The 16,072-nt window shown below is 40.5% G+C and overlaps 1 protein-coding gene across 1 annotated transcript in view; it reads left to right on the top strand.

Annotated features, from left to right (window-relative positions):
• Positions 1-16,072, top strand: part of exoc4 (exocyst complex component 4) — a 133,603-nt gene that overhangs the window by 62,701 nt on the left and 54,830 nt on the right. Inside the window, exons 12-13 of the mRNA XM_020599515.1 lie at positions 13,329-13,431; positions 14,302-14,418. Of these exons, the coding sequence (XP_020455171.1) occupies positions 13,329-13,431; positions 14,302-14,418 (220 nt within the window). The remainder of the gene's footprint in view (positions 1-13,328; positions 13,432-14,301; positions 14,419-16,072) is intronic.

The raw sequence follows: 16,072 nt of genomic DNA, 5'->3' as shown, positions 1-16,072 counted from the left end.
TTCATCGCAACAGGTGATAGGCAACAGGTGATATGAACTGACAAAGGTTTTTGTTATTGGAACTCCCGCGCCTCTACCCGGTCCGTGGAAAAACTTTCATGCATGAAACCGGTCCCTGGTACAAAAAAGGTTGGGGACCGCTGACCTATAGCATCACTATTTAATAGTACATGCTAAGTGGCTTTGAGAAATGCCCCCACAATGATCTGTAACTATACCATATATTTTGTTCCTGCGTTCATGCTTATTTAAATTCTCTCACATGATTTTGTCACATCAGTTCTGACACAGCAGTTCCTATCAGATCCAAATCAATGAGCTGCCACGTCCATCATATACTGAACTCCTGTGCAAACGCTCATTAAATTAAATGTAGTCCAAGCCAGTTTTGGCAAAATTCAGTTTATACAGTAGCTGACAATTTATCCTTTTATTAGTGAAGTGTGTAATCATTGTCAGCTTTAATAAATAAAAGACGGCTTTGTTCTGACATTTTAACGGTTATTTATCTCAATTATGATTAATTTTGTTAATTAAGTTAAAACTCACTGTGATCTGATGTAAACTGTAAATCACTCTGTTGTTTTGAGGAATTCAGCCATCAGGGAATTGTTTGGATCTGTGGGTCTTTTCTTCCCCTCCATTTGTTCATCCTGATACCTGAAATATTTTATAGATTCTCTCTTTACCCATACAGTTGCAGTCAAAATTACTCAACCCCCATTACAAAGTATGTGTATTGGCAAAATTTACAAACTTTCAGCTGTTTGCAATGAACAAATCAAACAAAAATAGTCGAAATAGCTCAACACAACTAATGTAACAAGTGATTTCTGCAACTTGAACACAAAATACAACTTTTAATGACTTCTGCAGTCTCCGAAGTATTCAAACCCCTCATGGCATGTCTTTAGTACTTATAGACCATCCTTTGGCTTTTAAGACTTGCTGCAAACATGATGCATAGACAGACACCAGCTTCTGGCAGCATTCCTGAGGAATCTTAGCACATTCCTCATGGGCAAGGGCCTCCAGTTCACTAATGTTTTTGGGTTTCCCTGCTGCAACCCCCTTCTTCATGTCCAACCAGAGATTTTCTATGGGGTTCAAGTCAAGTGACTGTGATGGCCACTCTAGAATCTTCCAAGACCTCTTGTGCAACCAAGCCTTGGTGGACTTTGAGATATGCTTGGGATCATTGCCCTTTTGGAAACTCCATTGATGCCCAAGCTTCACCTTACTCACAGACGACATGACTTTGTCTCCCAGAATTTTCTCATACTTGAATGAATCCATCTTGCTGTCCACATGTTGCAGGTTCCCAGTGCCAGTGGAAGCAAAGCAGCCCCAGAGCATCAACGAGCCACTACCATGCTTCACTGTAGGCAGGGTGTTCTTTTCAGCGTATGCTTCATTCTTCTCCTTCAGACATGCTGCTGATCCATAGGCCCAAAAAGTTCCAGATTTGTTTCACTGCTCCACAGAACAGTATCCCAAAAGGTCTGTGGCTTATTTATATGATTTTGAGCATATTGGAGCCAATCTTTATGGTGCTTTTGGGTCAGCAGTAGTGTACATCTTCTAGCAAGGACACCTTCAGTGTTTAGTATGTGCCTTACTGTGCAGCCTTCGCCATGTTTTTGTATTGTTTTCCTTGTTTGTGAAAGAGAATAATTGCTTCTCAACTTTTTTGATAGTTCTTTTGACTTAGTCATGTTTCTAACATGCATTTAAACATGGTACTTAACAAACTCTTAGCCAGTTCAGGTATTTGATGTGTTCTATCTCAGTCACACCTGATGCAACTAATGATGCCCTGGATTAGTTGCATGAGGTGTGCTTGAGACAACACCTGATGTGTGCACTTGTGAGGGATTCTATTCAGAGGGTGGAATAATTTTGAGATGCAGAAGTCATTAAAAGTATTTTGTGTTGAATTTGGAGAAACCACTTGTTATATTACTTGTGTTGAGCTATTTCAGTTCTTGTTTGATTTGTTCTTTGCAAACAGCTGAAGGTTTGTAAAATTTTCCAATACACCTAATTTGCATTGGGGGTTGAATAATTTTGACTGCAAGTGCATGAACATGTACATGAAAACACCCCACTCACACAGATCGCCCATAGGCACACATGCTCTTTAAAGTGAAACACACAAGGCTAATGGTCAGTTTCAGCTCAGGTTTGCCTGTCTCTCCCCTGAGAGCCCTTTCAAGTGGACACACACACACAGACCAAGACATGACAGTACAGCAAGCAAGCTTGGACAGGTTATGACAGGATCAGTGCATAATTTAACCCATTACATCATTTTCTCCTCGTCATTAATCTATACTGAAAGCCTGTGTGTGTGTGTGTGTGTGTGTGTGTGTGTGTGTGCGGGATTCCAACCTTCACTTTGTGCATGCCCTGTATGCTGAGAGGTGGCTATTTCAGCAATGTAATGTGATGTGTGGGAGTATTATCAGAGCTGTAGGTATGACAGACACACAGCCCTAGAGCTGACTTCCTGGAATTGCATTTTGTTGGCAGTCTCCAATATGAGACCTGTCACCTTGCTCCCTCCAGGCCATGCAAACCATGATTGAGGCATTTCTGTGAGGTGTTGCTATCAAGGGTGCACGCTTGTGAGGGTTTTTGTGTGTCTGTCTATCTGCTTGTGTGTGACAGGTAATAGGCTGACTTTAAAGCCGATGAAGAGTTTTATACATTTTCAATCATTCCGCCCTCCTACTCTTTCTCCCTTTTCTCTCCTTTTTCCATCCTATTGCTTTTACTCTTTCTTCTCTTCCTCCTTTTTCCTGTCACTGCTTCTGTCCACCTTCACTTTGCCCTCTCCTCCTTTTTCTGCCTCTCTCCTTTCCCCCATCCTCACTTCCCATACCCCATTCTTCCTTTTGTCTCTGTCAACACTGTCATAGCTTGGGGAGCCCTTCAGTGTATTACAGACCTCTCACCACTAGTTCTCTTTATGGCACTTTCTCTTTTTAAATTCAATCAGGCTTCAGTGGAGCCCCCCAGAACCATTTCAATTTACTACCCGGACGCCACAGGATGGAAAGTCCTACGCTAGCATAAAGGTTTAAATGGAATAGGAGGCTAACAGAGAGAAGAGAGCTGCAGGAAAGGTATGGGGAAGAGGGGAGGGGGTGTATTGAAATGGTGTCTTGGAGAGATAACAACAGCATAGTGGTGAAAATAGAGAGAGGTGGGGGAATTAGGGGAAAGAGGGTGAAAGAGATGAGAGAGAGGGAAGAGTCATAAGCGATGCAGGGGGAAGAGACCAGTCATGACAGCAGGGGAGAGAGAGAATGGAGTCAAATGAAGGGTGGAAGATCGAGAAGAGGAGATAAGGGCATACAGTAAGAAGGAGAAACGGTTCACCTAGCAACCTGTTTGAAGGAATGCATCGACCATTAGGTGTCTGATACTATGCAGTGCTTGTACACTGTGCTGGAATATGTTGGCTGAGAGCTATGAAGGAACACACACATACTGAAATGGGAATATAAAATAAAACTAGTTTTCTGTGGGTGCAGTAGTGTTTATATATATATATAAAACTCAGCAGAATGGCACTCCTTGACCTGCGGCCATTGCAATTTTGATATTTTGAGAAAATATCAAACCCATTGCCTTTTCCTCACAACAATTCTTTTGACCTCGACTTTCCTATTTTCTTCAGGGCAACTTTCCATTCACTCTTCCCTTTGGGCCAAAATAGACTCCTTGTGTCCATCTTTGCTGCCAGCCCTTTGTGTGTTGTGTGCAGGTTAAGTGTTTTTCTCAGCAGTTTTCAGGTGAATGGACAAGTGCCTTCGCACTTCTCTCTCCCAGGGATAGTTGCCATTTCAGTCTTGCTGTGTCATTTGCTGAACCTTGCATGTCTTTTAATGGCTCAAAAAATCTATATCATCACCATCAACTCTGATATAAAAAGAGCATATTGGGGGTGTGTTTGCATCAGTGTGTCATTGTTTGCAAAGATGAGAAACGATCGGTTTAACACGTCAGTTTGGCTACCAAGCTCTGTCTGTTGCTCTTTTACAGCTTGACGATTTTAACAGCTTCTCTTGAACTAGTCTAAACTGCCAAAGTAAAGGTGCTCTAATTGTTGGTGTCTGTATTTTACTCTGTCAGCTTTGTTTTGTACTTCTTGGCCTACTTTAATAAAGGAGTCCCTTTTCCTCTGTCTCAGTAAATGTCACCTGTGGGAGGCCACTTAGAGCTTAGCTTATTAATCAGGCTTGTTTTATAAGGAGGAGATGAACACTTAAATACTTAAGCATTGAGCAGAGGACAATCAGGACAGGTGAAATTTCTGTCTGCACCTGTCTGTCTGACTAGGCAATTGTATGCGTGTGTATGTGTCTGAATCAAGCAATTTGTTGCGTGGTTTTTGAAGGAGCCATACACACACAAACACACAATGGAGCCAGCCATGAACAGCGCTGTCACCTGCCTCTCTGTCTTTATTGACAGACATTGTACAGTGGTCACAAAAGCACTAATTTAGAACCAGTAGCTACGCATTGTGACATCGAGGCATCTTTCCTCATGGGGTCAGTGTAGCATATGAGAAATCTTGAACCTCCTTTTGTGTCCAACATCCCGCCTCCATTTACAGGACTGTAAAGTAAGAAAACCCCAACAGTTAGCTTCCTTTAAAGATGAATGTGCTCTGTGTTCCACAGGGGAAATCTACACAAAGCATCTTTTTTTTTGTATGAGTAATGCAGAGCAGGAGGTTGAAAGACAGATCCAGAGTTTATTCAGTATTTCATGTCACATAATTGTTGCTACCATTTGTCATAATAACTTCATTACCCGTTACAGACTCACTAGTTTCTTGACAGTCCACTTTTATTCCAAAAATCTTAATACTTAACCATTCAGTAGACTGTAGAGACAGCCCATTATATAAAATTCACACTTGAGATCTGATCCACTGAAAATTTGGAGGCTGTTGTGAATAGGAATGATCCAGCAGTGGACAGGTTTGTACCCCTGCTGCTATGATTTCCTTGCCCAAGGCAACACGCAGGGAAGGTGTTTGTCTTTGAAACTAAGTTTCATTGGAGTGAAATGTTCTTTCAGTGCTGGACACAGCCATCGCACACACAACTGTGAATCGAATATTTTCAAAAATGGGCATAAGGGGGTGATTCAACAATAAACCATAATTGGCCAGCCTGCTGTTGCCTTTGAGCAAGTCAAATACATTTGAATTGACTTTAATCATGCATTACTTCCAGATTACTGAGCTGACTACATGAGTGATTCCCATTACCTTCTGCACCTAAGTTGGCTCACATGCCCTGTGTGCCAAGTTATTGATGGCTCAGAGTTTTATGGGGCAGCTTAGGATCAAAGAATAGCGGTAGCTTCTCTCTGTCCATATCTGTACTTAGCATCTGCACTGTATTAACTGCTGATACCTGGACTACATTACTCTTAGAGAAAAACTAATGAGAGAGATAGCCTTGGGTAGAATTAGAGAGAGATAAAGAGGTGGAGAGTGGAGAGCATGCTGTAGGAAGATGGAGGAGTCAGCCAGTAGCAGCGGTAAGGTGGTGATTTGTCTTTGAGGCTCTGTGCTGTTGGCGCTGGCAGCGTCAGCTAAACAAGGCCATCTCATTTCCTGTTGTCTGCAGGAAGCAGCTGTCTGCTACCGCTACTGCTGCTGCTACTGCTGCTGCTACTGCTCAGAGCCCCTGGTCATCAATCTCCCACATTTTAATTGGTCTGCACCACACTGCGACGAGCCAGTACACTCACACACACACACAACCATACAGTACATACACACAAGCACACACATGCTGACAAAAATAGATGCATAGACATAAATGTGCATGCAAGCAATACATGTGTGGGAACACACAGAAAAAGAAAATCTATTGCTATTACAGTTTTAGACTTGCTTACTTTTATGTCAAGAATGGATAAACATTAAGAAACATCACGTTCATTTTCCTACATTTGCCCCAGTTTTGCTATGTATCAGTATCCACAGCTAAGCTGAGCTTGTGTCAGCAGCTAAGACACAAGCTGTAGGACACAGTGGCAGCTACGATTATCGGATTTACAGCTCTAAACCTACATTTACATGCATTCTGCTCATAAGTTGGTTGTAATAGGCCTTTTTCACATCAGTAATTTTGACTGTCAGAGTAGGAAAAGTACAGGTGGAATTATTAACCTAAATGATAACTCCAGCAAGCCAGCATGCATAGGACCAGGACCCTGAAACTGGTTAGCTAAATGGAAATCAGCCATCAGTAATTTTATTTCCACCTGTGCTTGTCTTACTGTTAGAAATTAACCCAATTCTTTTGTTGGAAGCATGAGAAGTGAAGACAGGAGAGGACTGTTTAAAATCAACAGAAAGTTTACTGAAAGTCTGATCACAGTGCAGCCATTACAGCGCTATCTTCTTGGGCTGCTGGGTGCAACCTTCAATAGTTCGTGATCCTATTGGTCATTTGGTGTGAGCCGAAGCTCGCACTTCCATGTTGACATATGGTAAATCTAAGTATGTGTGTGTGTGTGTGTGTGTGTGTGTCTCCAGCACCCTGATCTTGATCTCGAGGTGCACTGATCAATGGGTGGCCTGAGTTATTAATCAGCTTCCAGAAATGTAATGTGAAAACTGTGTTACCCTATGTAATTATTTTACTAGCTAAACACAAGTTCTCTTTTTTGGCATAGTCTCTCAAGAATTTGTAAAGGTCACTAAGATTTTTTGGAATCATTAGCTAATATTTCATTTCAAGGCAAATCACTGAGATTAAGCATCAGCATCAGTGTCGTGATCACAAGTTTAATTCTGCTACCTGCCTGCATAGACACTTCTTTTGTGTCACATCTTATCCTACAAGAACACTTACAACAACTACCCCAGGCAAAGTTTTATGAAATTGAGGTCTGTAGGCAAGTTTTATCTAAATAAGCAGCTAATCTTTCTTTCATTATATGTGTGGCAGGATCAAGTTCAAATAACTGGGAATGATTAACTGATGGATTATCTCTCAGTGGCAGTCCTTCCTGCCTGTCATCCATTGGGGTTTATACAGAGTCTATGTAGCCCGCATTACTGTTGCAGGAGGATGGACCTCTCTTTTATATCCTGTTATCCTACTAAAGAAAAGTCCTCATTATGAGTCCCATTTTTACTTGCTTCCATAAGCACAGACATAATTTACATAATGCATCTTCACACATTTCTGTTGTACCCTTTTCTTTCTCTCTGTCACTCTCATACCCCCAACACACACACACACACACACACACACACACACACACACACACACACATGTACAAACACATATGTGATGCGGCATCAGGGGCAAGAGCAGGGTAGAAACAGCAGGGGCTCTTGCACAGGTGTGGGCGGTGCGTGGGAAGGCCATATGCATTTCACCAGGCACTGATGAAGCCATACACACTCACACACTTTTGTCACATCACAAAAAAAGAAAACAATATATTCACCCATCTCTTTCTGTCTGTTGTTGTCTTCCCTCCTTTACTTTCTCACATACACACCCTCATACAGCAAAACCTGTGCAGGTTTCAGAAGGTACACACCAGCTGGAATCTTAACTCTTCCTCAAAATCATTTATAAAAAAAAAGAAAAGGAAAAAAAAGAAAAAAAAACTGGTCTCAGTCAACTGGTCAAAGTTGACACAGTGCCATCTAGTGGTGGTAGTGGTAATTGTTTAAAAATATACATATACAGTTTGTGGATAAAAGGTGTTCTGGATCCAGCCAGTAGCCATTCAGAATGTGATTTTTCTTTTCTTATTCTTTGAAGCAGTGGGCTGTGGGCTTTGAAATCTCTTGAGCAATTCAATGCATTGTCAGGTGTGACTTTATTAATTGAATACTGCTGTAGCAATGAGTAAGTTGTGTGTACTGGAGTGTGTAATATTCCCAGAGAATCAATATCCAGTGTACAATTGGATAACAATTAAAAGCTGCCATTGTAGCATTTATTGACCGATCTGTTGGAATGGAAGCTGCTGGTTGTGGCATAAAACCCATAAAGTGTCCTCATCCATTAAAATAATTTTATGGCTTTCCTGTCTTCCTGAAATGACTGGGTAGTGCAGTGAGGAAAAATAACTGCATATGGATAAGTGCTTTTCAAGTGCCACTGGATGTGGTGTGTTGATGGCTGTACGTTTTTATGTCAGTCTACAGTGTGTGTGTGATAGTATGAGGAAAAAGGTATGCTCAGCAGAGATAGGTGTGCACAGACACACACAGACACTCCTTCTCTTTCCTGTGGCACAGGTTCACTGCGTCCTGTCCTTGGTCTGTGACAGGTCTTTACAGAACGAGCTTTCCTCCTTAGGCAGCCAAATCAGAATATCACTGTAGCTGAAAGGTTCGTGCCTGAGGGGAATTCTGGGAGATTTAAAAATGCTGAGTCTCTAATCGATCTGAGCACACTCTTATTCTGCTGTCTTTCTTAAATCTGTCTTTATCCCATTTCTCTTTTGACATCATTACTCCGCTGCTGTGGATAGAGATAGATGACGGGATCCCAGCCCTTTCCATTTAAGCATTTGTTGCCTCAGGTTTAGTTTCCAGTGGGAATTGAATTCAGAGCTGCTGCCATAAAACATTTTTGTCCCTGTCTGTTCTCATCTGTTTATCTTAAAAAAATAAAACTTTGGCTTTCTCTGAATAATCAAAGAACTGTTAGGATGCAGCGGGTTTGCTCATTAGCCAAATCCTAGTTGGTATAACTACATTATGCCATTCAGAAATGTTATTTCTTGACATACATACACACAGGGCATGGCATCTACAATTATCCATCCCCACAACCTAGGTTCTGACATCTGTTTCCTAATGATAGATAATTACATGCTGTCAAGTGCAATCATCTGCAGTTGCTGCTAAGAAAGTGCATTTTGAGTGCGACTGGTGCAGCCATGTTGGTTCCAGAGGAGACAAAACACTGAGGAGAGCGTGGGGATGCTATAACACGCTCTTTCTGAATTTGAATATCAGTTTTGTGCTCTTGTCAGTGTGCCAGCACATATGCATTTGTCTGAAAGTGTGTGTGAAAGGTTCTTACCACATCTATTTAGATGTTTGTGTGGAATTGATTTAAATGGCACAGCCCAGTTTTTGCTAGTTTTTGAACATAAACAAAGCTTGAAACTCAAAGCTAAAACAACTATGTCTTACACATACAGTATATTGCATTATTCATCAATTTTTCTGTTGTGTGTCGTTGCAGAAGGATGGCTGCTCTGCTTCAGTCTAATTGAGCAAATAGTTTATTAGCGCATCATTTATGTACAGATGAGTGACAAATCAAAGGAAAATAAGTAGAAGAAAAAAAATGCATGGGTCACTGGTTATTTTGCCAATTTTGTTTTTGTTTATTTGATTTATCTTTTTATGAACAAAATGTCAAAATTTGGGAAAACTGCCCATTTGGACTTTCTGGAGTTAAAGACAGTGTCTTCAAATGTCTTGTTTTGTCCAACCAATAAATCGAAAAATATTCAGTTTATTATCATGTATGACAAAGTGAAGCATCGGTTCCTCACATTAAAGATGCTGTAACCTGAAAACGTTGGTTATTTATCCTTCAAAATAATTGCCAGTGCGTTTCCTATCATTTAAGTGACTTATGGTTGCAGCTCAACGTTACTGAATTGCTTAATGAGCAGCGGTAGAAGTACTCACATTGTTTACTTAAGTAAAATACCATAGTATAAAAATGCTCTGTCACAAGTAAAAGTCCTGCATTCATATTATTGGATTACAATAATGGACGCATTATTGTGTACATCACTTTAATGCTGCAGCTGGTAAAGCTGGAGATCATTTTAACTACCCTACTTGCTTATAATTTGATGTACTGCTTGGTTATTTTGTGAATTGAAAGAACCAAAGGTATCAATAAAGTCAGCTGATTATAATATATTTTGTACAGTATAGTTAATCAGATTCTGAAACATCATCAGTGAAGTAAAAAGTACAATATTTACCTCTAAAATGTAGTGAAGTCAAAGTATGAAGCAGCAAGAATTGAAAATACCCAAGTAAACTACAGATACCTCAAAATTTTACTGAATTGCCATACCTGGGTAAATGTACTTAATTACTTTTCACTACTGTTAATGAGTATAATAAAGTTTATTGAAGAAGAAGATCTGGAAGAACAATCCTTCCTCGCTCCAACAGAGGAGCACTGAAGCTGTTTAATAAAAAGTCAAAGCTAACCTGATGTTACTATTTTCCTTTAATCTGTCACCCATCTGTATTTATTGCTGTTATGATCAGCATTATTGAAGTCTTTATTAAAATAAGAAAATCAGTTAGCACCATACTTGACATTTAGTCTTTGTTGTGTGTCAGTGTCTACCACAGTATTTTTGGTCAGCTGGAAATAGTGTGTATGAGAGGGCAAATAAGCAGATTATTTAAGGCTATTAAAGATTTCACACACAGGGGCGAGTCATGCTGTGTTGTTGCTGCTGTGTCTCCTCAGCGCTTCCACTTTGTCTCCTTAGCGACTTGGCTGACACCTCCACAGTGTACAGCTGCCATATGGCTGTCTGGTGTGTTTTGCTGTCACCTGGCAATGAAACCGACATAGTTAACGTCACATCGGGTCCAATTATAACAACCTCATAAGATGAAGCAAACACATTACTGAATTCTTGCAGTTTGGAATGCACTGACAGCATCTTTAGAATTAGCAATGGTTTTTCAAATCAAAGGGGACTATGCACGTTATTTGTGGATTTGTCTACCATTAAATTGGCTTTTATGTAGCACGGTATGACTGTGAAGTGAGTTAGGCCTTCACTTTGCCTGCTGCTTATGTAGTATGTCTGAAATATGTTTTGACTATTTAATGTAGAGACTTCAGACTTGTTCAAAGAAAAAACTTTTTCCATCACTAATAATGAAGGAACTCCAGCCAGGCACGCTGAGAAGATGTCAAACCATGTCATTTTCTGATGTGTTGTGTCGGAGCTCATAATAACCAGTGAAAATGTCAATTTAGACCACTGTAAAGTCAAGCTCAGTTGTAGCCTTGAGAGAGAAAATTGAGGCAAGCTGTCATTCTTCGGTGAGAGGTCAGGCTGTCTCCTTATGTTTTTGTGTAGGGGGTTTGGCTCAGAGTATGAGTTTCTGTAAATGACCTTGTAGAATCTGAAAACTGCTGTGTTTTGTGTTTGTTTTTTTGTGATTCATTTGGAGTTGAGTCAAGTTGATGGCTTTTGAATGGGTATTTGTGTGTTAACTTGTTTTGGTTCCTTTATCACCCGACCATCATCACCAGAAGCTGTTATTCTTTATACAGTGTGCTGCATGACATCAGTAAAGCAGACGTTTGGAAGATGTGGTTGTAATGATAATGTGCTGGGATAGATTTTCTTTCAGGATCCATTTGGAAATCTTTAGGCTCTGCTGTGCTTTTCCCATAGGTTATTTTATCCATTTGCATTTAGTCAGCCTCAGCGCTCCAAAGGATGCTTCTGAATCCTCTCACAGAATGTTCTGTTTAATGTCTGTCAAACTCATGCTCCAAAATGCAAACCTGTTCCTTCAGGTTTGTAGGATCCTTTCAGCATTGTGGGGCCCAGCAGAGCTTTTAGCCCAGTTACAGTACCTTGGCTAAAGTTCCTTGCAACACCCATGGGCTTAGTATCCTCATGAAGGGCCATACAGCTCAGCTCCAGATGGCTGTCTGGATAGACAAAGCTGTTTTACTGCCTCGTTGTTGCTACATTACTCAAACGTTATCACCCCTGCCTACAAAAATCCATCTGTGTTCACACACTAACTTGACGATTCATCATCTTGACACTTGTATTGAAACAATGACAATAATGACAGCACGAGATGGATCTCGGAACAACACGACGCACGTTTAAACTGGTAACTTTTGTCCTAAGATCGATTTCTGGAAATGAAGTTGTCAGCAGCAATTGTATTTTTTGTAAAGTAGGGTTGTGTAAGTTGCTCTCTACATATTTATACAGAGAGGCGCCCATTGTTTTGCAAGCTTGACGGTTTTAATGAGGCCACAGAAGAGTTTCTCCTCCTTAACTTTCTGTTGTGGTAGTTTCAGTGGGAATCAATGAAGGATTTAGAATAGGTTTAGGTTCCTGACTCACTCTGTCTCACACAAGGATCCGCACACACACACTTACTTGCCTTAGCTCTGGTTGACTAATTGGGCACAGATGCTGAGTAGTGTGATCTTATAGCTTTTACTCCTTGTGTATTTGCATGTTTTTGTGCATGTGTGCCTGTACATGCACAAGTTTGCATGTGTATACATACAGTCATCCGCCTCCACCGATCTATAGACATTGTCTCCGGCTGTTACCAGTTTGCAGCTTTCTGGTTCTAACTTCCACTTCACATTACCAGCACGTGAACACAGTTTCAAAGCAATGTTATCTTCCCACTGATTTTTACAAATGGCTTTGTCCATTCACATCCCCCTGTACAGTCATCTTTGCAGCTTCACTCCTCAGTTTTTCAAGATTTTTTCACATAAATCATTTTTCTTCTTCCTTTTCTTTGTACTCTCTTCTATAAGTTTAGGTCATATATACTACAGGTTTTGTAGGTCAAAGAATTCTTTTGTAAGGAGTTTGATTTATTTGTACATTTATATATGTTGAGCGCTTGAGAAGGTGCTCACTCTTGCATGGTTTGCCCTGTGGTGTACATGAGACTGGACCAGTGACCAATGATTCTCTGACAAACGATGTGTGTGTGTGTGTGTGTGTGCCTCTTTCAGCCCATACATAACTGTCTGACCCTGTCTGACCAGCCAGACACCAGCTTCCTGGGGGCATTCAGAGAGCATGCATTTTAGGGCTCTGATCATGTTTTTAATTACATAAATAGCCTTGGTATTTACAGTTATTCTGCTATAAATAACTGTTTTATTTTTCTTTCCTTTGCAGAGACATCGTGCTGAACACATTTACTGCTGTTGCACACACATCTGAGAGTTGTATAGTATAACTAAAGTCTGCACTAATGGCACCGAGCAGCTCCACTTGAGCACTTTCACATTCTCAAAGGCACCTTGAGAGTCATACAAAACTTTCCAGAGTGAGATACCATGGCAGACTTTTCCCATCTAGTCAATGCTGGATCTGTTGATGTGGAGTTACTGTGTTGCTGGTCACCAGCCTGCGTCATATTGCTCCTGTGATAACGTTTCAAACATTTTAGTGGTGATTTAGCCTTTATTCACAGCTGGTGTTAATGTTGTCGATGTGTCCTAGCTGTTCTAATGTACGTTTGTCTTGACTGTTCTGCCCAGGTTCATTCACGAGATAGAAACGAGCATGGGGCCGGGCCAGGCCAAGCAGTGCCAGCTCCAGACTTTCCTCACTTACTACATCAATGACCTATTCCTCAACCAGGTCAGTGATTGATGCCTTTTATGCTGTCTGACAGGCTTGTATACCAGCAATAGCAGTACTGAAAGGAATGCTTTAAATAAAATTATTCATATTACAACCTCAGCTATGGGACATTGGTAACACTAAATAACAGTACAGTGCTCACTTTATTTTATAGTATGCTATTAAAAGTCACAGTCTGTTATTTTGGAAGATTCCACTGAAGCAGTTGTGGGGTTCCCAGTCTTGAAAGTCAGCTGGCTTGAATGTTGTATTGTTCTCTTTGAGGATTTCTCCAAACTGAACTAAATAACACAATGGGGATCATTGTATTACTTCATCTCCTCAGTATCACTGCAGCAAAATACCTTTTCTTACCCAACTACATATTTCATTTCCAAGCTTATGGTTCTCCATAAGTGGCTACCCACATGGCAGGAGAACAGGTAGATCTCTTCCTGTGTGCTGGTACATATGTATATATACCATAAATGAGAGAAGATTTCTGCATCTCATGCGAATTTTGTTTTGATTTAAATTGTATTAGTCAAACAAATCTAAAGTTCCTGTATGCACAAACATATTTGTAATTCTGATTTATGCAAATTTGGCCCTCAAGTTTTACTTTTAAGCTTAAGAAATGTGTTTCTAATGGGAATATTTTCACCTACAAGAAATGGCAAGTTTAAACCTTTGAAAAATGTGCAGAAAAGGGTTAAAAGTGAAAAAGAAAAATACAAGCTGACAAACCACTGAGTTGTTATTTCAGGAAAGGCTGGCTTATGGTAGCCTGATGCCCAGTAGTGTGAAAAACAGAGTGGTGTGTGTCTTTAGTCCATTTATAACACCCACTGACTGAATTAATGTAAACCCTTGTCACTGAACCACTAGGTGCGAACAGAAATTAACAAGGAAATTGAGGCAGTCAGCAAGACAGCCGACCCTTTGAAGATCCTTGCTAGCGCCGATACCATGAAGGTTCTGGGTGTCCAGAGACCTCTGCTGCAGGTGAGGAACATCCAACATATTCAAAACATGAATACAGTATATATATATATTTATACTGTACATGGAGATAAGAAACTTCTTGTGTATAATAAGGAAATCTACATAAGAAACGATGACCTTAGGAATGGCCATTTGGTTTAATGACCAGCCTGCTCAACCAAAACAGGACTCAACATTTGACTCGTGATTGGACATTGATTACTCAGATGTTAATGACATTGTGTCCTCCTGTTATATAGTACCCTATATTTACCTGTTGTCACAAGTTTTGCTATAAGTTGATATCATGCATTGATAAATTTTTGTTATTTAAATGCAACAGTTCAAACTGTAAACACTGCATGTGAATAGCCTTCGACTTTTGGTGAAGGTTACACTCATGTAATGAATGTGTGTATAGCATATGAGCAGTTAGAGAGGCTGAAAACACACTACCTGTTTGGCACAGTTTCTCCTTTGTAGACCTGTTTAATGGAGGAGGGCTTTCTTGATTCCACTCACTTTGCAGTTCTCTCGTCCCTGTTGGTTCTGGTGCAGACACACACACAGTCACTTCCACATACACCCTCCCTCACCCTTTCTGGCTTTCTCTTAGATCATTATGCCTACTCTGCCACCTATCTCACAGGATCGTAATTGTGGCAGAAATAGTGCTTGATCTTTTTTGAGTTTATAGCTCTTGCTTACTGGTGGTTATATACTGTATAACACTTGTATGTACCATTCTCTGATTTCCAGGGCTATTTTCTACAGAAAGTCAGTCTGTGATTACAGTGGCTGACCTACAGAGTATTAGAGGATTGAGGCAAAAATTCACTCTGCAGCCACACAACACTGTGACTGTGTCATGACACGGCCACTGTGGCATACAAGAAGTTCACAATGCTTGCACCTATTTAGGGATGTTTTTTGTTTGCAAGTTGTGTGTATTTGTGTGCAAGAACCGTTCTCTATATGTCTACATGAGTCATTGTTTCCCTTAAAAAAAGATTGGATCTCTAAAATCACAACCATTTTGCAATGCAGATTTAGGTTTTTGTGTGCTGATGTTTTCAGACATCCACCTCTAAAATGCATGCTGCCAACCCTAATGCAGTGCAGGTGAATGGAATTTAATTCCAGCTGCTCAAAATTCTGAACCATAAATGAAAAATGATTTGATAGAAAAAAAATTAATCAATAAGGGCAGCCACATTGACTATAACACATTTGAACCCACAGGCTCATCCTGTTTATTTTGGCAGCCTTTCATATTCCAAACAGGGTGATGGCAAGTTGAGGATTGCAGCAGTGCCAAAGTAAGATCCAGGCAGTTGGCAAGGTTTTTCTACGTCTCAGCTGTCAGATTTTCTTGATGTTTGGTGGAGTATGACTATCTAAATCTACAGTATTGTAAATATGTGTTTCACATGGACACATATTTTTTGACGTCTATGTGTGAGTGTGTGTGTTTTGTCCGTGCACTTGTCAAAGAAGAAAGGTAGTTTGTTTGTGCTCTGGGTGTTTGTGTAGTAGACCTTGGATATGTGTTTGTCAGAGTGTGTGTGTGTGTTGGTTGCGCTTTGTGGGGTGTTTGTTTCTGTCAGAGCCTTCCTGTCTGTGTGCCTCGTTCTCACACAGGGAGGGAACAGCGGTGGCAGTTCATTACAGACAG

Source organism: Monopterus albus, unplaced genomic scaffold, assembly GCF_001952655.1.
Source record: "Monopterus albus unplaced genomic scaffold, M_albus_1.0 scaffold41.1, whole genome shotgun sequence".
In the NCBI taxonomy this organism is placed as follows: domain Eukaryota; kingdom Metazoa; phylum Chordata; class Actinopteri; order Synbranchiformes; family Synbranchidae; genus Monopterus; species Monopterus albus.
This window is presented reverse-complemented; position numbering and strand designations above follow the sequence as displayed.